Source organism: Neovison vison, chromosome 4 (genome assembly GCF_020171115.1).
Source record: "Neovison vison isolate M4711 chromosome 4, ASM_NN_V1, whole genome shotgun sequence".
NCBI lineage: Eukaryota > Metazoa > Chordata > Mammalia > Carnivora > Mustelidae > Neogale > Neogale vison.
The window spans coordinates 656,410-677,547 of record NC_058094.1 but is presented as its reverse complement, the minus strand read 5'-3'; the positions used below and the strand labels follow the sequence as shown (position 1 = coordinate 677,547).

Genomic DNA, 21,138 nt, shown 5'->3' with positions numbered 1-21,138 from the left:
GGTCGCCTCCGAGGGGGCCTCACAGGCCGGTGCGGTGCCCTCCCCACGAGGCCTGGGAGTGCCCGGCTGCTCCACTGCCCAGCCCTTAGCAGGGCCACACGGAGCGGGGCTACATGACGGGGCCCTCGCTCGGCCTTCCCTTGACCCAGTGTCAGCCCCTTGCTGAGCACGCCTAGGCCTTCGTCTCTGCCTGGACGCGCCCGCCTGGATGTCCACGAGCGCAGTCACCGTGGGAGACGCGGCACGCTGCCCCCGGCCTGCCCCACCCCAGCCTGGGCCCTGCGACCCCGGCAGAGTGAGCGGCACTTGTGGCCATCTGGGAGGGGTGAGGGGGGCACGGCGCCTCCGCCTTTTACCTTACAGCCGGCTGCCGTGGGCCGGGCGCTATGAACGAGGCCGTCCGGCGCTGGTTGGTACCTGTGTGGGTTTCCCGGAGCCGCTGTGACACAGTACCCCAAATTAGGGTGCTTCAGTGAGAAAAATGGGGGGCACCCAGTTGGCTCTGTCGGTGGGGCGTGTGACTCTTGGTCTCAGGGTTATGAGTTTGAGCCCTACTTTGGGTGTAGGAATTACTTAAAAATAAAATCTTAAAAAAGAAGATAAAAAGATAAAAGAATTCTGCACTTCTGTCAGAAGTGCGAGATCGCTGTCGCCAGGGTTGGTTTCTTCGGGGCTCAGAGGCTCTGCTCCCTGGTCCCCCGCCCCCCGCCAGTGTCTGGTCCAGTGTCCCCGCTGTCTCCTCTCTGTGTCTCTGTGTCTGTGTATCCTGTTCTAGGGACACAGTCACGTATGATTTAGGGCCCAGCATACCCCGCCTGGATCGCAGCTTAAGCAGTCCTAGCTGCAGAGAGCGGGCTTGATTCCGGGAAGGACGTGGGTGTGGCCGCTGTGCTGGGCGGTGCCTTGCAGGTGGCTGGGGCGCTGTTGTCAGGGTAACTGGCACCCTCCCCCCTCCCCCCTGCAACAGCTCTGCAGCACTTCAGCGAGAGCATTCTGGAGTACCTGGCCGACCTGGACCAAGCCCCAGACCCCACGGTCAGGAAGGACACCTTTGCCGCCGACATGCTCAGTGCCTACGACATCCTCTTCAACCACTGGCTGCAGAGCCGCGAAGCCCAGGTGGCACTCGTCAGTGTGTCGGGAGCCTGTGGTCCCCCTGCTGGCTGCTTCCCCCACCAACGGGGTCCTGGGCTGCTGCCCACACAGGCTTCTAGTCCCTTCTGTGTCCTGCCCTCTGGCTTGGGATGGGGGTTGCATTGGGGAGTGGGGGTGCCCTGTGCAGGGTCCCTGCAGAATACAAGAATACGGCTTGTTTCCTGCCCTCCTACCCCTCTCTGCCTGGACGCGGCTCATTGCCGGGGGTTGGGGGGGGTGGTCTCCTTCACGGCCTCCCTCCGTGGCCACTGTCCAGACCCCGGCTGTGTGTGGTCATGCTGACCTCTCTGCCTCTGGACCCCTCTCGGACCACAGTCATGTGGTAGCGTGGCTCTCCTCACTTCCGGCCTGGGTTCTTGGTGGACGGGCCTTTTGCCTCTTCTCCATTTGGGTCAGTGGTTTGGACCTGAGTGACATGATTCTCTCGCTCTCAGCTCCGGCTCGCTGTGGTGGAGGCCCTGGGCCCCATGAGCCACCTGCTGCCTGGCGAGAAGCTGGAAGAGCAGCTGCCCAAGCTCCTGCCTGGGGTCCTGGCCCTCTACAAGAAGCACGCGGAGACCTTCCACGTGTCCAAGGTGCACACCTGCACGCCATGGCCTGTGCAGAGCTCTGTCCCTGGGACTGGTCCCCAGCTGGTTGGGATGGGAGGGTGTAGCACCTGGGAAGGGTGGCTCAGAGTGCTGTTGGAGGCGGTGGTGGGTGGGGCCCAGTCACACTTGTCGCTGCCCTGCCCTGCCCTGCCCAGGGGTCCTTCACTCGGCTATGCTGCCTGTCCCGAGACTTGCCCTCCTCTCTTAATTCTTGACTTGGACGTAGGTGTCCCTTACCTGAGCCCTGGAGTGGGGTCTTTGTGGCCAGGAGGTGGGGCTGGGGGCTTGAAGTAAGACCGAGGGCTCCTGTCCTCTGTGTCTGAGCAGAGCCTGGGCCAGATCCTTGAGGCCGCGGTGAGCGTGGGCAGCCGCACACTGGAACCCCAGCTGGACTCGCTCCTGGCCGCCCTGCATGCTCAGGTAGGCTGCACGGGACGGGAGCGGGGAGGGGCGCGCCTGTGGCTGCGCAGGCTGGGGCTCCACAGGGAGGGTGCGGGGGGGCACCCTGGGGACAGGGCTGGTAGGACAGGGCAGTTCCTGGTGCTGCCCGTGGCCAGGTCTTGGGTGCAGATGCCTGCTGAGGCGTGCAGGGGGCAAGAGTGGGGTCCAGCCTGGCAGCGCTGAAGTTGGGGTGTTCCCTGGGCCACGGGTGTGACACCCGGGTGAAGCTCCTCCCCGGCAGGAGTGGGCGGGAAGGCGGGAGAGAGGCCTCAGATGGCCTGGGGGCATCTGCCTTGGCTGTGGGCCACTGTCCATGGAGAGGGAAGGGCTCCTGAAAAATAGCAGGGCTGGACTCCTGTGGGCCCATGAGCCGTGCAGCCCTCTCTCTAGGTCAGAGGAGAGATGTGGAGGTCCCGGGAACAGAGGCGGGTGGGTGGAGTGGTAGGTAGTCCTGTCCACAAACTCTCTGAGAGAGGAAAGAGGGGCATACAACGAGAGAGAGAGGAGGGGCGGACCTGGGCCTCCTTCCTGCTCTGCAGCCCTGTGGCCCCTCCCGCGGCTCCTGGAACAGAGGCCTGGCCCCCCATGGTCTGCCCAGCCGGGGGCAGGGAGGGCTGCAGTAGAGAAATTGAACAAAGGTAATGAACTTGAAAAATGGTGAAATGGATAGATTCCTGAAGAAATGAAAACGTCCAACTTGGCAGAAGAAAGAAAACCCAACTAACCCAGCAAGTGGAGATCATCTCCCAAGGCCTCCCGAACCCAGCACACCCCGGGCCCACAGGCTCTAAGGCTGGGTTCTGCCCGGCTCCTAACTGCCGTCCCATAAACGTGGGTCGGAAGACCAGGCAGATTCAGAGCTGCCTGAGGGAGTCAAGTCAGTGCCACGCAGGGGGCCTGCGAGTCTGTGGTTTGAGGCACACATTCGAGCTAATGGATCCCACGCTCTCCTCCCTCGGCGGGAGGGACGGCGACGCTGCGGGACGCTCCCTCTCGGGAAGCGATTGGGGAAAAGAGCCTAGTGCCTCGGCTGGCGCAGAAAAAGCTTCTGTGGACGTTCAGCATGACCACTGAAAGTCCGCGATAAAAGGCCGGGGAGGAGCTGCTTGAATCCTCAGAGCTCCTGCGCCCACGCCCCAGCGTACCCCTCGGGAGCGGGACACAGGCACATTCCCTTAGGATCAGAGCAGGACCCCCGCACCACTGTTGGTGGAGCCTGGAGCCAGTTTTGACGGCGAGAAATAGAAATGCGGGGCGGGAGGCTTTGTGGACCGTCGCCCAGCCTCCCCGCCGAGTCCCTGGCCCTGCTTTGTTTCTCCCCGTGGCGCCCACTGCCTTCTAAACCTACTGGACGCCTGACTGCCTGCCGCTCGCCGCGCCGCTGCTGCCGTGCAGGTGTCTGTTTCCACGGCGGCATCTCTGCCCCTGGAGCCCCAGCTGTCACTCGTAAGCTCTCAGTCTTTGGGGACGCGCGGCTCCCTCCTCGAGACATCCGCTCGTGTCCGAACAGAGTCAGTACGCGGACATTAGAACCTGGGACCACCTTTGCTCCTCAGCTAGTGACAGGGTGCCCCGCTAGGCAGCGGCCAAAACGCACTGCAGGCCGTAGCAAGAACGTGGCGCACAGTGTCCTAGAGCTGAGGTCACCAAGAGGGTCCAAAATCCCCGCAGAGAACAAGTTAACTGCTCCGAAAAGCTCACGGTGAGAAGAGGGACCGCGGCACCCCTCGGGCAGAGCAGGGGCGCGTGGAGGGAGGGAGACGGGCGCGGAGGCCCAGCAGCAGACACAATGACGTGTCCTCTTGCCTCGAAGCTGCCCGTTCATGTCTTCTGCTGTTTTTTTTCGGTTCCCGTGCCGAGCAGCCCTCCGTCCTGCGTGTCCCTCCTGCTCCTGCTTTGTCCGTGGTCCTGTGGTTCTGTTAGGGATGGACTCTGCCCCCGAAATTATCTCGTGTTTCCGTGTCGTGTACCTGTCTTCTCTGTTGTGCCGTGGGTTTGGTTAGGGTTAGAAAAGCCTTTTGAATTCTGCAAGTCGTTTTCCAGATCTTCCTAGCACCCAAAGTACTTTTATTGTTTAGTCCGCCTGGACCTTAACCGTGAGCAAGAGTCCGTCTGCTCTCCAGAGGCCTGCGTGGGCATTAGTTACCTCTCGCCACGGAGCTAGTTGTTCCGAAACTTGGCGCCTTCCCACGGCAGCCGGTGGTTACTCCACGGCCACTGTCGGTGCAGGATCTGGGCATGGCGCAGCCGCGAGGTTCTGGTTCAGGGTCTCGTGTGAGGACAGTGAAGGCTCGGCCGGGGCTGGGGGCTCTGCCTCCACCAGGCTGGCGGCCTTGCTTCCCGCTCAGCGGCTCTCCCCGGGGCTGCTTGCCCATCCTCACGACCTGGCCTCTGACCTCCCCCAAAGGGAGAGCCTGCTGCGGTGCCTTTCGTGACCCAATGCCTTTCTGTACAGTGGGAAAAGCAAGGAGCTCCCTGGGAGGCTGGGCCACCGCATGCCCCTTGCCCACGTCCCCTCGCTGTCTGAACGCCAGCGGGGTCCAGCACGGGGCAGAGCCCGCGGTCCTGGGGTTTCGCTCCGCGCTGTTGCGTACCGCCCTGCTCCTGCCCCAAGGTTGCGCTGTACTGAAGACTTGCCGCTGGGCTTTCTGCATGGATGCCCTGGGGCAGCCCTTGCCAGGACCCTGGCCCGGGGCGGGAGCGGGGGGCCCCTGCAGAGACCAGCCCCAGGTGACTGCGGGGTGGGGGTGGGGGCCGGCTTCCGTGTCACGGCCGAGGGGTGGTGGACCCTAGAGACACAGCTACGGCAGCTTCAGTTTTTAACCAGTGCAGCAGTTTTTTAAAATTTTTTTACAATTTTGAGTGAATCAGCCCTGGGCGTTTTGGTTTCCAGGGCTTTCTATACTCTATTTTTTTTTTTTAAAGATTTTATTTATTTATTTGAGAGAGAGAGACAGTGAGAGAGAGCACGAGCGAGGAGAAGGTCAGAGAGCGAAGCAGACTCCCCATGGAGCTGGGAGCCCGATGCGGGACTCGATCCCGGGACTCCAGGATCACGCCCTGAGCCGAAGGCAGTCGTCCAACCAACTGAGCCACCCAGGCGTCCCGGGCTTTCTATACTCTAGAGACCAGTGCCCAAAGGAGGTGTGACGCTGGCTCCTGGCCCCTGGCGGGAGGGAGCCAGGCCTCAGCTCCCCTGACGCACGGGGGCCTGCTGTCCCCGCAACCAGACGCAGGGGCGGAGGCTCGGGTCCCTGAAGCAGCCTCGGATCCTGGGTGCACGCGTCTGTGTCGCCCCAAGAGGGTGCTGGAATGACCTACACCGGCAGGCTCCGATGCCCGCTGTGGGGCAGGCCGAAGGCACAGGCCCAGATGGCCTCTTGGGGCCCCGCGAGCGCAGGAGCACGTGCCCTTCCCGCCCGACCAGCACGGCCCTGGGAGGCAGCAGCCTTCCTCCGTGACTGGTGTCTGTCTTCTGTCCCATGGAGCAGATCTGCGTGCCCGTGGAGTCGTCCAGCCCCTTGGTGGTGAGCAACCAGAAGGAGGTGCTGCGCTGCTTCACCGTGCTGGGTAAGCTGTCACCCTCCTGAGCCCTCTGCGGCCGCGGCCGTCTGCTCCCCGGGGCGACTGGGTGCCGCCCGTGTGCCAGAGGCAGCTTTGCTCAGGGCTTGGAGCGGAGGAGCTTTCTGTGTCCACCTGTCCCTGGGCCCGTGTGTAGCTCCGGAGCCTCACCGTGGAGTCCTGGCTGGGCTGCAGCCCCCGCGTCCATCCTCCGGGGCCGTGGGTTCGCACACGCAAATGCCCGGCAGGGAGCGGTGATGATTACAAACCCTTTTTTTGGATGTTGCTTGCCCCGCAGCTCGCTGTGCACCTGACCGCCTACTGGCCTTCCTGCTGCCCAAGCTCGATGCCAGCGGCGAGAGGACCCGCCTGGGCACGCTGCAGGTCGTGAGGCACGTCATCAACTCGGCCGGTGAGCGTGCGGTGGGGCAGGGCCTGAACACGGCAGGTGCTGTCCGTCTGTCAGGAGAAAGGAACATCTTGCTGGTTTTTTTAAGATCTCATTTATGGGAGGGAGCGTGAGCGAGCAGGGGTAGGGAGAGGGACAGGCAGGTTGCCCACTCAGCATGGAGGCCGACCCAGGGCTCGATCCCATGACCCTGAGATCATGACCTGTGCTGAAACCAAGAGTTGGGCGCTCAACTGATTGAGCCCCCAGGGACCCCTTCCTCTGATTCTTTTTTTTTTTTTTTTAGATTTTATTCATCTGTCAGAAAGAGAGAGCACAAGCAGGGGGAGGAGCAGAGGGGAAGCAGGCTCCCCACTGAGCAGGGAACCCCAATGTGGGGCTCCATCCCAGGACCCTGGGATCATGACCTGAGCCGAAGGCCGACGTTTAACCAACTGAGCCACCCAGGCGTCCCCCTTTCTCAGACTCTTAAAAAAAACATTTCCCTATTTCCTATTTTGCAAAATTCCAAACTCTGAAAAATACCTTTCTGCTCGGCAGCAAATGCCCATTGTAGACGTTTGCCTTTGATGGCTGGCTGGGACACGGGGCCCCTGCGCCCCTTCCCCAGGCCAGACGTGCCCTGCCTGCCTCTGGCCTGATGGCTCAGACATGTCCCGTGTCACCTGTCCTGGCTACCCTGGGGGCCCCGTCAGAGAGACCTGTCTCTCAGGTGTGGGCCCCTGGGCAGGGCGCAGCTGGCCGTTGGGCAGAACACCCGTTAGCCTGTGGGTATGTCTCTGACCCCCTCAGTCAGACGGAAGGCTCCAGGCTTCTGCTTCTGAGACCCCCGGAGCCAGCAGTGGGCGCGCTCTGTGTCCTTGCTGGCTCTGGTCAGTCTCACTTCAGCCATTGTGGTCGATGCGCGTCACGTCCCGCTCTGGTTTGTTTTGGTTATTTTAAAGATTTACTTATTTTAGAGAGTGCACAGAAGCGGGGGGCGGGGCAGCGGGAGAGGGAGAGAGACCCCCTCACTGAGTGTGGGGTCTGACTCGGGCTCAGTCTGCGACCCCAAGTTCACGACCTGAGCCGGAACCGAGAGTCAGACGCTTGACCGACTGCGCTCCCCGCACACCCCTTGTTTTGGTTTTTATAAAAGTCAAGCCCGTACTTGGTTCGACTTACGGTGAGAAACTCGGTTCTAGCTTGCTGATCTCTCCGAAGTCCTGAGAACGCGTCTTTTCCGGTGATAGCCGCGTCTTACTCTTGTTCTCGCCCCTGTGCTGAGACCGACGTGACACCCAGCACTGTGTGGCACTGGGGTGAAGGGCCCGTGGGTGATGCAGCCTGTCCACGGGCCAGAGCCCCCTCCCCACTGCAGGCCTCACTGATCCCAGGAGCTGCAGTGCCCCCCGTACTGGCTGTGTCCCCCCCCCCCGGTGCCAGCTGTGCCCCCCACATCCCTGTGCTGGCTGTGTCTGCGGCCCCGCTCACGCCCTGGGCACCTGCGGAAAGGCCCCATCACGGTCTGATTTGTAGGTGAGGGTAGTAAGGCTTCGCGGTAGCATGAACGGCAGGTGTGGGACGCACACCCAGCTTCGGGTGAGCTGGGGCCCTGCTCTTTCTAGAAGTTCTCAAGTTTTGAGTTGAATATTATAATATGAGTAAGAAGTTGGGGCCGTGATTAGATTCCTTTGAGCCGTAACCCAGGAGCCTTTCTCCTGTGGGTGTGCCCCGCCGCACCCGCCAGGTTGACCACACAAAGGAGGCTCTTGCTTCTTCTTCCTTCCCTTGTCTCACTGGCCTCGAGCTTCGGGCCTGGTCACCAAAAAGTGGTGACAGTCTTGAGTTTCCACACAGGTGATTTGGTCTGTTTGCCTCAATGCCCAAAGGATGTGTATTTTTTTATTTTAAATCCAGAAATTTTATTGGCTATGTTGGCTGTTCTGGGGGTGATATTTTTCCCAGATCTGTCAAGTGCCTTTTCAGTATGTCGTTTCAAATCTTATTTTGCCTCAGGATTTTTATTTTTATTATTTTTTTAAGATTTTAGTTATTGGGGTATCTGGGGGGCTCAGTGGGTGAAGCCTCTGCCTTCGGCTCAGGTCATGGTCCCAGAGTCCTGGGATTGAGCCCCGCATCGGGCTCTCTGCTCGGCGGGACACCTGCTTCTCCCTCTCCCACTCCCCCTGCTTGTGGTCCCTCTCTCTCTGTGTCTTCTATCAAATATATAGATAAAATCTTTAAAAAAAAGATTTTATTTATTAGAGAGAGTAAGAGAGAGCAGAAGCAGGGGGAGCACCCCTGGGGCGCCTGGCGGGCTCAGTCAGAGGAGCACGCCGCTCTTGATCTCGGGGTTGTGGGTTCGAGCCCCACAATGGGCATAGAGATGCCTTAAAAATGAAATCTTTGGGGCGCCTGGGGAGCTCAGTGGGTTGAGGACTCTGCCTTCGGCTCAGGTCATGATCCCAGGGTCCAGGCTCTCTGCTCAGCAGGGAGCCTGCTTCCCCTCTCTCTCTGCCTGCTGCTCTGCCTGCTTGTGATCTCCGTCTGTCAAATAAATAAATAAATAAATAAAATCTTAAAAAAAAAAATGAAATCTTTAAAAAACTAAAGTGCCCTCCCATCATGTGCCTTGAAGGGTCCCTGTGCTATGGACACTTGTGTCTCTGTCCTTGCTCCTGTTGGTCTCCGGGCCACTTCCTGACGGCCGCCTTCAGTCCCCACTTTCCTGTCAGGAGACAAAGGCTGACCTTGCTGGCCGTCCGGTGGGAGAGGGTCCTCAGAGCAGCAGCATCAGCACAACTGGGAATGTGTGGAAAGTGCCCACGTGCACCTGCTGACAGGCCTGCCGGGACTGGGGTGCTGGTGGACGCCCCCAAACCTGCTTCTGCCTGACTTAGGACACTCCCATACCTGTTGCCCTAAATTTCTACTGTCCAGCTTCTTCTTGGGCAAAATAGTGTTATTTGGGTAAAAAGTCACTTGTCCCCCAAGGGAAGTGGGCGGGCTTTGCTGAAGTGCTGTCCCCTCCCCCTGCTGAGGACCAGGCTGCGGCCAGACCCTGGCGATGGGGCACTGGGCCTCGTGAGGGAGGACGGGCCAGCCAGCCTCAGTCCTGGCGGGGAGACTGAGCCGGCCGTTCGTTTCTTGCAGCTTCTCAGATGGAAGTTAAGAAGCCCTTTATTCTGTCCTCCATGAGGCTTCCTCTTCTGGACACCAACCCCAAGGTAGATGGTGGGGTCAGCCGGAGCTCCGCTGGGAGCAGCAGCAGGAGGTGTGGCTGGGCTGGGGCGGGAAGTCCTCATTGACTCAGCCCGACCTGGACACCAGAGGGAGGACGCAGGTGTGGGTGCTGCTAAGCCGTCAGCCAGGACTCCCACACCCTACTCCTTACACAGTTAACCACATGGGAAGGGAGGCGGGGGTCCCCGAGACCCCGTGGGGTCCGCCGATTCGCTCCAAGGGCTCCCAGAACTCACGAGAGCGGTCAGGCTCCCGGTTAGGCTCATCGCAAGGAAAGGACGCCGACGCCCTCAGCCAGGGGCAGGGGCGCGCGGGCAGGGCCTGGGAGGGTCCGCACCGCCCTCTCCCCGTGGAGTCGCGGGCAGCGTGTGCTCTCCCCGCCGGAAGTGCCGGCTCGCACGAGTGCTGCCGGCCGGGAAGCCCCCGCCTCGCCGTCCAGGGTCTTGGTCCGGCTCCCATCACGCTGACCTGGTCGTCTTCCTGCGCGGCCGACCTCCGTCTCCAGCCGCTCGGGAGCCCGAGCTGACACCGTGTGGCCCAGGGCCCCGGGGAAACAGGACACTAGACTGGCCCGTCCCAGCAGCCAGGGACAGGGTTGACCCTACTGACCCTTACTGGGGCCCCGTAGTCAGGCAGGCCTGCTCACTCCTGGGTCGCGGGGTCCCCCTGCCCGGCCCCGGGGAATTGCTGCAGACTTGGTGCTCATCCTGGGCAGCCTACTCTTTGGGCCCTTCCATGAGAGTTTTGGAAACTACCGACGTGGACCCCCAGGCACTGAGGCCACGTCTGTTGCAGGCCCCACGCACAGCCCCCAGATCTTCTTCTGGTGCTCTTGCGTGGGACGCCCCTGAAGGGCTGCCCCACGTGCCACGGACAGCGCTAGTGGCCGGGCGACTCTGCTGGAGCACCCATTGTGCGACCGCATTGCTCGCCCCAGATCTACCCCTCCCCACGGTCACTCGGGGCGTGCACGTGATGGGGGATGGCGCAGAGCTGTGAGTGGCCAAGGAGGCTGGGGCAGTGACATTGGCCCCGAGGTCCAAAGGAGAGAGGCCTTTTGAGGAAGGATCTCAGGGGTGGGCGGCATTGGGCTGGCGGCTGTGCCTGTGGCTCCAGGGGAAGCCCGGGGGGTGCGTGGGAGGCGCCAGCTCTGGGGGAGGGGTTTTCGGCCTTAGCAACGTGGCTGTGCCTTTGAGCCACCAGGTGGGGCCCTTAAGTGGGGCTGGACGGTAGGTTCAGCTCCCAAGGGGGTTGTGGCAACAGCGGCTGATTCAGGGTCCTTGTGCTGGAGGGGGCGGTGGAGCGGAGGGTGGGGCCCCTGAGAGGTACCAGCCCTGAGAGCAGCTGGAGGTGGGGCGAGTGTGGGGCAGGGGACGGCACCTCGGGAGCCGGAGGCGCAAGTCTCACGCCCAGGGAGGGAGGGAGGTGTGGGGCAGGAGGAAAAGGGACCTTCTGCTGAGGCTGTGACACCTCCGCAGGCTGCCGAGGTGCCCACGTGTGCAGCTGAGGGGCTGGGTGCGGCACAGGTGCCGAGGAGGGCGGTGTAGGTGCACAGCAGGGGCGTGTGGCACAGATGTGGGTGCAGGAGCAGGTGCAGGCAGAGGACAGGGCAAGACGCCGTATCCCAACTGGGCTGTCGCGGTACCGTCCAGGGCTCCCCCCTCCCCGGCCCCTCCCTGACCTCCCTCGGTCCCGGGCAGGTGAAACGGGCCGTGGTGCAAGTGATCAGTGCCATGGCCCACCACGGCTACCTGGAGCAGCCCGGAGGAGAGGCGATGGTGGAGTACATTGTGCGGCAGTGTGCACTGCCCCCCAAGACGGAGGTAAGGGGGTGTCCCCCACCTGTCCGCTCTGGGGCTCAGAAGCTGTCGGCCTTCGGGAGGCCGTGTGCCCGTCAGAGCCTGCGCAGTCCCAGCGGGGGTGGGGGGTTTCAGCCCGTGCGCTGAGCGCCTCTCTGCTTTCTGCGGTAGGGCCTCCCTCCCTCAGCTCCCAAGGCCCCGCAGAGAGATGCAGAGCACATACCGGTTCTCTCTGGGGCTTTTCTGTTGAAAAAGTGACTAAGCAAATCCAAGTTTCTTCTTGAGGGAGAGCAAGGTAGATGGCAGAAACGCAGGCATGACGGGGTGGTTTGTCCCTGCATCCTGGCCTTGAGCCTGCCCTGGGCCTGGTCTCTCGGGCCCAAGTCAGCTCAGAGCTGCGTGACCCCCGCGGGGAGCTCCGCGTTTGGGCGGGAGCACTGGAGTCCAGCCAGAGCGAGAGGACGCTGCTCCCTTGCTTCGAGAGCCGCTCTGTGGGCCCTGGGAAGGGCCGGCTCGGCACTGTTCCTGGGCCTCGGGCGGCCAGGTGTCCCCTTGCTCCGGCCCGTTTCGGCCTCCGCATGTTCACAGCCGCTCCACGGCCTTTGGGCTTACGCTGAAGAGAATCAAGATCTCTGTTTTAGTCTGTTACTCCCCAGTTTGGGGGCATTTAAAGATTTCTTTTAGGGTATTAAAATTTTTCTAGGTGATTACTTTTTCATGGCCATCGTGGATTTGTAATTTTATTGTGTTGTCTTCTGTGAATCTGGCCAGGTTTATTCCTGCTTTTAAAGAATTTGTCGAGAGGGAGTGCCCGGGTGGCTCAGTGGATTAAGCCGCTGCCTTCAGCTCAGGTCATGATCTCAGGGTCCTGGGATCGAGTCCCACATCGGGCTCTCTGCTCAGCGGGGAGCCTGCTTCCCTCTCTCTCTCTGCCTGAGACTCTGCCTACTTGTAATCTCTTTCTCTGTCAAATAAATAAATAAAATCTTAAAAAAAAAAAAAAAGGAATTAGTTGAGAGGGACACCTGGGGGCTCAGTCGTTAAGCCTCTGCCTTTGCCTCAGGTCATGATCCCAGAGTCCTGGGATGGAGTCCCACGTCGGGCTCCCTGCTCCACGGGAAGCCTGCTTCTCCCTCTCTGCCTTTCCCCCTGCTTGTGTTCCCGCTCTTGCTGTGCCTGTCAAATAAACCAAAAAGTCTTATTGAGAAATATATAGAGAGAGGGGCGCCTGGGTGGCTCAGTGGGTTGGGCCTCTGCCTTCGGCTCAGGTCGTGGTCTTGGGGTCCTGGGCTGGAGCCCCGCGTCGGGCCCTCTGCTCAGCGGGAGACCTCCTTCCCTCTCTCTCTGCCTGCCTCTCTGCCTACTTGTGATTTCTGTCTGTCAAATAAATAAAATTAAAAATCTTAAAAAAAAAAAAAAAAAAAAGAGCGAGCTTGTCGAGGGGTGCCGGCTGGCTCGGTCAGTGGAGCAGCTCTTACTCTCAGGGCTGTAAGTCCAGGCCCCGTGCTGGGTGCACAGATGCCTTAAATAAATAAAATCATTTAAAAAATGTTGACCTAACAGATGATCAGGCTCTCAGAGTTGTTCGTACTTGTGCGGGACGAAGCTCTGTCTGTGTTCAGAGCGTGTTTTTTAAAACTTGCTAGTCAAGGCCTAAATGTGTCTCTTCTCTCTACTTGACCTTTGATCTCTCCGGGAGAGGTGGGGGGGTCTCGGACACTCATTGCATTTTGGCCATTTCTCTCTGGTGTTCAGTGTTTGCGTCTCCGTATCTCGGAGCGTGAGTGGGAGGCTCGGACAGAACATGTGGCCAGCAGGGTCAGTGTTTTGCAAGGGAGCGTCCTAGGGAGGCAGGTGAGGATGCAGTGTTGGCCGAGAAGCCGTCCCCCGCCTGAGGCTGCGGGAGCTCTGGCCTTCTCTGGCGAGACCGTGGCGGTTTCCCCAGGTGACGGTCATTGCCACTCGGGCGCGCCCGTGTCTGCGGACGTCAGCATGGCCACAGCTGAGGATAAAGCGATTTCTTACAGAGTCTGTGGCCGGCAGGGAAGGCTCATGGTCGGTCTCCGGTCGGTCTCCGTTGTCCTGGAGGCTGGAACTGAGCCAGCTGGGCCCATTTCCTTGAGCACTGCCAGTGCCCAGTCTGTCACTTGCCCACAGCGGACAGGTGTCCCCTGTGGCGGCTGGTCTGGGTCTGCCCTGTTTGCGTGCTGGCTACGTCCCTGCCGCCCAGAGCCCAATGCAGTGCAGGCTTTGAGAGCAGAGCGGGACCATCCCATGCGTGCTCCTGCCTCTCCCCGCCCCCCCCAACCCCGGCCGCAGAAGCTGGGTCCCGACAGCGAGGACCACACAGCGGACGGCGTGCGGGCCATCAGCATCAGCACCCTCTACCTGATCAGCACCACCGTGGACAGGATGAGCGACGTGAGTGCATGCCTGCCCCGCGGCCTGCGCCTGGGCTCGCCCGGACGGCTGGCCACCCGCCCCGGGCACCTGACCGCCCGCTGCCCTCTGACCTCGTGGCCCAGGGACTCTTGAACTCCGGGGTGGGCTCCTCTCTGGGCCACCTCCCCAAACCGCCCCAAGCGTAGCCTGGGGGAGCCCCTGGCTACGCTTGCCCCGGCCGCCGGCACTCCTGAGGCGCGGCACCCAGACCGCGGCTCTGCTCCCCAGGTGCTCTGGCCCTACCTGCTGGCCTTCCTCACCCCCGTGCGCTTCACCGGGGCGCTGACCCCGCTCTGCAGGAGCCTCGTGCACCTGGCCCAGAAGAGGCAGGAGGTGGGAGCTGAGGCCTTCCTCATCCAGTCCAACAGCAACGGTGCGCCCTGCTCCACACCACCTTCTCTTCACCCCCCATCTAGCCCTCGAGCCCGGCCCCTTCCCGCCACCCAGCCTGCCTCCCAAGTGCCCGCATCCCACGGGGCGGTCAGGGCCTGGGGCTCTGGGGGCAGCAGCCTGCTGAGCACGTCTCCCTCCTCCTTTCCAGTGGCCCTCCCCTCACCGTACGCCATCACCACGAGGCTGCTGGTGAGCATCGCGCAGCATGCTGTGCAGGCCCTGTCCCCTCCCCGAGCCAGCACAGCTCCCCGGGGGACTCAGGGAGGGGGTGGGCTCACCGTCGGTCCCTGTGTCCCTGGCCTCATGCTGTCTCGCAGCGGGTCCGGTCGGGCGCACCCCTTGGGGCTTGGGGGAGCTGTGTCCCGGAGCCCTTCTCACCTCCCCGCCATGGGGTGGCCTTGCGGGGCTCACGTGGGGCGCAGTGGCCCCTGGAGCGCCTGGAGCTGTCGCCTGCACTTCCATCAGACAGTGGCCTCCCAGCCCTACGTGGGGGACGGCCGCGGGGCCGCCTCTCTGCGCCTCTTGAACGCCCTGCATCGTAGCATCCACCCTCTGCTGGGGCAGCGCTGGGCGACCACCGTCCCCCCGTTGCTGGAGCACCTGGACGGTGAGGCTCCGGGCCGCGGGGGCCCCTCCACCTCTGATCCCGTGTGTGCCAGTTTGCGTCCCGGGTGGCTTTTGGGGACCAGAGTTTGTTAAGTTGGCAGAAGCGGCCTCCCCTGAGTTTCAAGGACACGGGGCTGGAAAGGTGTCCCTGCTGGGTGTCACCCAGGAGGCTCTGGGCTATGCGAGCTGCTCGGCTGTCCCAGACAAAGGATGTGGCCTCTCTGGAAGGTGCTGGGCAGGGACCTGGGACTGGGTCTCTGAATTCCGCTCCTACTTGCTGGGATGGGCCAGGCTGACCGCTTGACCGGTCCTTGCAGAATTTACCGAAGAAACCCTGTCCCAGAAGGAGTGGGAAGAAAGGCTGCTTGCGGTGAGAGCCGGGGAGGGTGAGGGTGCGGCCTGGGTCTGCCGTGCAGGGCTGTCGCGGGCGGGACAGCTTGGGGCAGGGGATGCTAGTGGGAGGCTGCCCCTCTAGGCTCGTGACACCGCCTTGACCTCACAGGGCTGGGGGTGGGGCGGCTGGTGGGCGTCTCCAGGGTGAGGACTGTCTGCGGCCCTCACCACTGCTCAGCCTGATGGGACAGGCCACCGTGTCCCAGGGGCTCCGAGCTTCTGCCGGGAGGCTTCTGTCCTGCCCTCTGCCAAGGCCAGTGCGCCTTTGGCTGCCCAGAGGGTGCTCTGCAGAGGCTCCAAGGTCATCTGCTGACCATGTGGAGCTGTGGCATGGGACCACCCAGGGTCACTGCATGTGACGCCCCTGGGCCTCAGTCCCCTCCCCAGCCAGCCCGGTAAAGGGCTGCGTTCCTGGCCCCTCACTGCCGGAGCTCCTGCCCACAGTTCCTTCGGGACACGCTGGCTGTCGTGTCTGACAACACGTGGATCTGCCAGCTGAGCCTGGAGATGTGCAGACAGCTGCCTTGCTACACCGGGCTGCCCCAGGAGAAGGTTCGCAGAGCAGGGGTGCGCGGGGGAAGGGCTTCTGGGCATGGCCCTTGGGCTCCCCAGGTCCTGTGCCTTAACTCTGGGGGGGCCTTTCTGCCTGAACATGTCTCCAGTGGCCTGCGGGCCTGACAGAGCCCCCGCGGGCTGGCTGGGAGATGCGGGAGCCCATTTTCCCCTCCTCTCGCTCCTCAAGTCGCCGCCCAGAACTCACGGGGTCTTCGCAGCGGCCACTGCCCTGGGCTCCCAGCAGCCCCGGCCGCATCCGGTTGGCCTCCTGCCCCCGGGCTCCGGCGCAGCTGTGCCCCTCGGCTCTCTCACAGAACTTCCTGTACAAGTGCGTGGGAACCGCGCTGGGGGCCGCCTCGAGCAAGGACGTGGTGAGGAAGCAGCTGCGGGAGCTGCTGGAGGCGGCCGGACACCAGGAGGAGGCCGAGCGCGAGGTGACTGCCGCGCTTCCCAGGAGGCCCCGCCGGCCCCACTCGGCGCGTGCGTGTGTGCTCACGCGTGCAAGGCCGTGCCTCTCGGGCCGTGTGTGTGTGAGCACCGTGTTCCTTCCTGGCCCTGTCCTCGCCCAGGTGTGAGCGCACCTGTGTGCCTCCTCAGGGCCTCGCCTGCTGCTTTGGGATCTGTGCCATCTCTCACCTGGATGACGTCCTGGCCCAGCTGGGGGACTTCATGAGGTCGGATGTGTTCAGAAAATCCACGGGCATTTTCAACATTTTCAAGGTACAGGGGTCGGGGTGACAGCTAGGAGGGCATCTCAGGTGGGACTGGCCTGGGCCTGTGTCTTGGCCGTGATTTGAGGTCCTGGGGCCTGGGCGTTCCGGAGCTCCCTGGGCTCGGGGTCCCCTGCAGGTTGAGGGTGGGACGGGGAGGCGGCATCTTGTCCACCCTTCCCGGGGCGGGGGGGGGGCTGGTGGCTCTTAGCTGACGACAAGCGGTGGGCAGCCCTCTGCTAGCCACGGACTCGGACGGGGCTGCCTGTGTGTCCTCTGCCCGCTGGGCGTCCGTGGCGGCCGCCTTCTGGGGAAGCGTGACTCAGGAGGCACAGAGCACGGCCACCCCCACGCCAGCCCTTGTGGCCGGGTTTCCTGTTGTAATTTTAGAATCTGCGGGGCCCCAAGGATGGAGGGTTCCAGTGCAGCCACTGAGAGAGGACGGGGACCCAACTCTGGCCCTTTTGTTGCCTCTCATCCCACTCTCCCTTCTGCGCGGTCCCTGACTTGGTCCTTTCCCTTCTGCCGGTGGTCCCCAGCCGGCCTGAGCCCGGCCTGCCTGTCCTGTTCTGCTGTCCCCGCCAGAGGATCTCTGGGTGGTCAGGTGGCGCCGTCCACCCCTCGGCGACGACTCTGTCGTTGTTGGCCAGCCCCACCCTTCTTCCAGAGGGACGGGGGAGTCTGAGCGCGCGAGGCTTCCTGCGGGGGCCGAGGGCTCTGGCTGAGGCCCCGGCCACTCCCCTGGCCCCTTAGGAGCGCAGCGAGAACGAGCTGGAGAAGCTGAAGGGCACCGCGATCCTGTGCTACGGGTACGTGGCGGCGCAGGCCCCCCGGGAGCTGGTGCTGCCCAAGGTGGAGTCGGACCTCCTGCCGAACATGTTCCGCTACTTCAGCACCAAGGTGGGCGTCCGGCACACCGCCTGCGGGGGGGCCGCCGCGGGGGCCGCGCGTGTTAATCCCTTTCACTTTCGTCGTTCAGGTTCTGGGAATAAAGGTAGAGACCAAGGTACAGTGTGTGGGAGCTCTGCCTCTTCTCTCTTCTCGGGGCGGGGCTGGCCGTGAGCTTCAGGGACGGAAGCCGGGGGGACAGGCCCCGGGGCTCCCTGCTCCCAGTCCGCGGACAGAGCTTTCTGGAGCCCGGCCCCACTGTCCGTGGAGCATCTGCTCCGTGGACCCAGGAGTTAGCGCCCCGGCCTGGGCCTGGATGGTGGGTGGACAGAAGGGTGGTCTGAGCGGCTGGATGGCAGGCCCGCGGCTGGGGCTCTGCTCCCTGACGCTCACGCGGCTCACCTCTTGGTGAGTTCTAAAGCCAGTGGCTGTTAGCCAGTGGTCAGACTCTCTGGCCTCACTAACACACCCGCTCTCTGGGACCGCCGGCACTAACCTGTCGCACCTCCGGAGGAGCAGTCGGGCTTCCCCCTCGAAGAACGGGCCCTCTTGGGTCTCCTGGGGCTGGCTGGGGCTAGCTTATTCTGACGGTCATTTCTTCTTCTGGCCCTTCGTGTCCCCAGGACAGCACCCCTGCACCCCCTTTCCCGACAATCCCCAGAGGCCGAGTTGGTAGGATGGGCAGGGCCACGCTCCCTCCCGGGGGCTCTTCTTGGGCGCGCTCGCTTCCCCTCCCACCTTGACAGACCCCTGCGGGGGGCGCAGAGCACGCTGTCAGCCCTGGCCAGAGAGCTGGAGGCCCAGGGGCTCCGTCCCAGCCCCCCGATCCAAGTGGCTTTGGTGAAAGCTGGAGGAGGGCAGGCGGAGAGGCCCTCCGGAGGAGCGAGTGTGGCTGTGGACAGAGGGGAGGGCCTGTGGTGCGGCCTGTGTTGCCGCGAGCGCCAGCCGTTGTGTGTGCAGCCCCGAGGGCCCCCACCTCGGGGCAGAACCGTGCTGTGGGGCGGGCGTCAGCGGCCTCCTGCAGCCCAGCGTCCTTCCAGGACCCGGCTCTGAAGCTCTGTCTGGTCCAGAGCGTGTGCATGGCCAGCCAGGCCATCTGCAGCAGCGCCCAGGCCGGCTCCTTCCACTTCTCCCGGAAGCCGGAGTTGGTGGCACAGATGATGGTGAGCTCTGGCCGGAGCCGGCCTGGGGCCGGGGGTGGCGTTCAGGGCACTGCCGCAGGCGGGGAAGGTGGGCCTGGGGAGGGCACATGCAGTGAGGGACCCCAGCCCCCACTCAAGCACAGCCCGAGAAGCCCACACCAGGCTGACCGCTGACCAGGGGAAAGCAGGTGCTTTGACCCAGGGCTGAGTCACGGGCCTGGCCCCCAGGAGTTCATCAAGGCAGAGCCCCAGGACTCCCTGAGGTCACCCATTCGGAAGAAGGCCATGCTTGCCTGCACTTACCTGGTGTATCCTTTTCTCTGGGTGCTGGGGGGAGCTTCAGAGGAGGCCGTCTGTTCCCATGCTCTCTAGATGAGGGGTGCGGCCGCAGGGCGGGGCGCGGGGCGGGGCGCGGGGCTGGAGAGGCCTCCGGCCCTTAACTGCGGGTTCAGCTCCTTGGAGCCGGCGCTGGAGGAGCAGGTGCGGGCCGATCTGACGCGTCGCTGTCTGCACAGCGTCCTGTCCGTGCTGCCCGATCCCGAGGGGGAGCGCGACCACCAGGAGGTACTGCCCTGCGTCTGGGGGGCCGGGACAGGCTGCCGAACGGGGCAGGGTCACTGGTGTGGCTGGCCACCCATCTCTTCCTAGTCCCTGTACCTGGATACCATGCGCGCCCTTGAGGATCTGCTCACCAGCCTCCTTCGGCGGGATATGACCCCCCGGGGCCTGCAGATCATGGTGGAGGTGTGCAGTGGGCGTGCACTGCCGGGGGGGGGCGGGGGGGGCGCGCGGGGGGCGGCACCCCACCCGGCAGCCTGCCCCTTGGCTGCTTCCCCCGGCTCTCCCTGCCACGGGGGCCCTGGGGAGTTCTGTGCTCTCTGCAAGTGTGTGGTGTTGGGGGACGGTCTTGAGCTGGGGGCAGCACCCCTCCTTCGTGGGCAGGTGTGCAGATGGGCTGAGCCCAGATGGGAGCCTGTACTCCCCTGCCCTCCATTGCATGGCACTGGGATGGAGAGAGCCTGTAGCCCCCCGGGTGGGAGTTCTGGCCGCCTGGATCTCCAGGTGGCAGAGAGGGCAGGCACTGGGCCAGCCGTCCTCCTCGCTGCCCTCCCGGCAGTTGCAGGGGCGGAACTGACCTGCTTCAGGGAACAGCCTGTCCCTCTCTGGGCCTGGCTCGCTCTGGGCCCACGTAGGGTAGCCATGTCCGTGGAAAGGGACAGAGCGGGAGGTAGAGCGGGTGACCTGCCCCGACCCGACCAACTGGCCCTCGCAGCCGGGGAGGCCGGCCTGGCGGGGATGCTGAGCGGCCTGCGGCGCACAGGCTCCTGCTTCCCAGGCGAACCCCCGAGCTGGCACCGACGTGAGGCTCCTTCTTCCCCAGCACCTGAGCCCATGGATCAAGTCCCCACGGGGCCACGAGCGGGCGCGGGCACTGGGCCTGAGCGCCTGCCTGCTGCGGCACTTCCTGGACCACCTCCGTGTCGGCGTGAGTGCCCGGCAGGCCTGCGGTCGCTCCCTGGCGCCCGGCCCTGTTCCTTGGTCCCTTGGCATGGGGACTGCTGGGTGTGGCGCTCGGGTCCCAGGGCACCCTACCAGCTTCCTGGCCCTCCTCTGGTGGTTGCCCTGGGCACTTCCCACGTTCCCCAAGTCCCACCGTCCCCTTTCTGGAGCCGTGAACTGAAGACCCTTCGGGGCCGGGAGTCGCAGGCTGGCTACTCAGTCTTTCGTGCATTCACTGGGGTGGTGTGTGGGGGGCCCCGTGCGAGGGGAAGGGAGACGGGGACGGGGCTGAAGGGGCGAGAGTGCTCGAGGCGGAGGCGGAGGTTCGCGAACACACAGATGCCGTGGGAGCGGCAGGAGCTGTGGAGGGACTGGACAGGGCGGGCGGGGGCCTGTTCCAACGCGCGCTCAGTGTCTAGCGGTTTTCGTCTCGCCTGAGGTGAAGGAGCTCTCGGTCAGCCTTTCGGAGTTTCGTGGTTGTGCTCACGAGGCCGTCAGTCCTGGTGACTTTAGGATAAATTTGCTACAGTCCTAAAATATTCCTGCTGTGATTCCGGATTTTGGTAGGAACCGCATGGAACTGACGGACTGACGTGTTGGGCGACAGCATCTTTTTTTTTTTTTTTTTTAAGATTTTTAGCTTATTTATTTGAGAGGACTGAGCAGGTGAGAACACGAGCAGAGGGACAGAGCGAGGGAGAAGCAGGCTCCCCGCGGAGCAGGGCCCCCCGCCACCGCATGCGGGGCTCGATCCCAGGACCCCGAGATCATGACCTGAGCCAAAGGCTGAGGCTTCACCCACTGAGCCCCCCAGGCGCCCCTAGAGCATCTTTTAATAATGGGTCTTGCCCGCGGGTCCCCCAGAAGCAGGGCCCGTGTCCGTGCAGCTCGCGTGCTGGGTCGGAGGGCTCCTGGCTCTTGTCCGAGTAGCTTGCTCTGCCGTCGCTTTTACTAACTGCTTGTCGCTGGGATGTCCGAGAAGCATGGACTTGCGGGTACTTAGAGAGGAGGTGGTTCATAGGATTCTTGGGTCATTTCTAGTGAGTTTTAGTTAGCGCTCTTTAGAGGGGCTGACCGTCCTGCCCTCCCCGCCCTGTGCCTCCGAGCCCCTGCCGTGCTAGCGCTCCGGGCCGCGCTGACCGCCCCCTGCTTATTTCTGACCGCGTCCTGGTAGCGGCCGAGGATGCTTCCTGTGGTTGTGTCTCTCGTGTTTGCTGCACACCCAACGTTCCTTCTGTACTGGCCGGATCTGCCGCGTGTCTCTCGCTGGCTTCTGCCTCCGGTGTGTGCCTTGGCGGGCTTCTCCCACTCCCGATTCCTTCAGGGCCT

The 21,138-nt window shown here is 63.2% G+C and overlaps 1 protein-coding gene across 4 annotated transcripts in view; it reads left to right on the top strand.

The window, feature by feature from the left end:
- MROH1 (maestro heat like repeat family member 1) overlaps positions 1-21,138 on the top strand; it is a 60,968-nt gene that overhangs the window by 23,484 nt on the left and 16,346 nt on the right. The window contains exons 7-28 of one of the 4 annotated variants that reach the window (XM_044244771.1): positions 968-1,119; positions 1,590-1,730; positions 2,073-2,165; positions 5,678-5,756; positions 6,046-6,159; positions 9,292-9,365; positions 11,082-11,204; positions 13,500-13,601; positions 13,851-13,995; positions 14,164-14,204; positions 14,481-14,622; positions 14,939-14,991; positions 15,459-15,566; positions 15,884-16,003; positions 16,167-16,289; positions 17,033-17,179; positions 17,259-17,285; positions 18,208-18,330; positions 18,538-18,617; positions 18,762-18,873; positions 18,958-19,053; positions 19,691-19,795. In XM_044244771.1, coding sequence (XP_044100706.1) covers positions 968-1,119; positions 1,590-1,730; positions 2,073-2,165; positions 5,678-5,756; positions 6,046-6,159; positions 9,292-9,365; positions 11,082-11,204; positions 13,500-13,601; positions 13,851-13,995; positions 14,164-14,204; positions 14,481-14,622; positions 14,939-14,991; positions 15,459-15,566; positions 15,884-16,003; positions 16,167-16,289; positions 17,033-17,179; positions 17,259-17,285; positions 18,208-18,330; positions 18,538-18,617; positions 18,762-18,873; positions 18,958-19,053; positions 19,691-19,795 — 2,300 coding nt within the window. Of the gene's footprint in view, positions 1-967; positions 1,120-1,589; positions 1,731-2,072; positions 2,166-5,677; positions 5,757-6,045; positions 6,160-9,291; positions 9,366-11,081; positions 11,205-11,951; positions 12,054-13,499; positions 13,602-13,850; positions 13,996-14,163; positions 14,205-14,480; positions 14,623-14,938; positions 14,992-15,458; positions 15,567-15,883; positions 16,004-16,138; positions 16,290-17,032; positions 17,180-17,258; positions 17,286-18,207; positions 18,331-18,537; positions 18,618-18,761; positions 18,874-18,957; positions 19,054-19,690; positions 19,796-21,138 lie in introns of those variants that run through there. The other 3 variants (XM_044244773.1, XM_044244774.1, XM_044244775.1) reach the window with 3 other exon arrangements.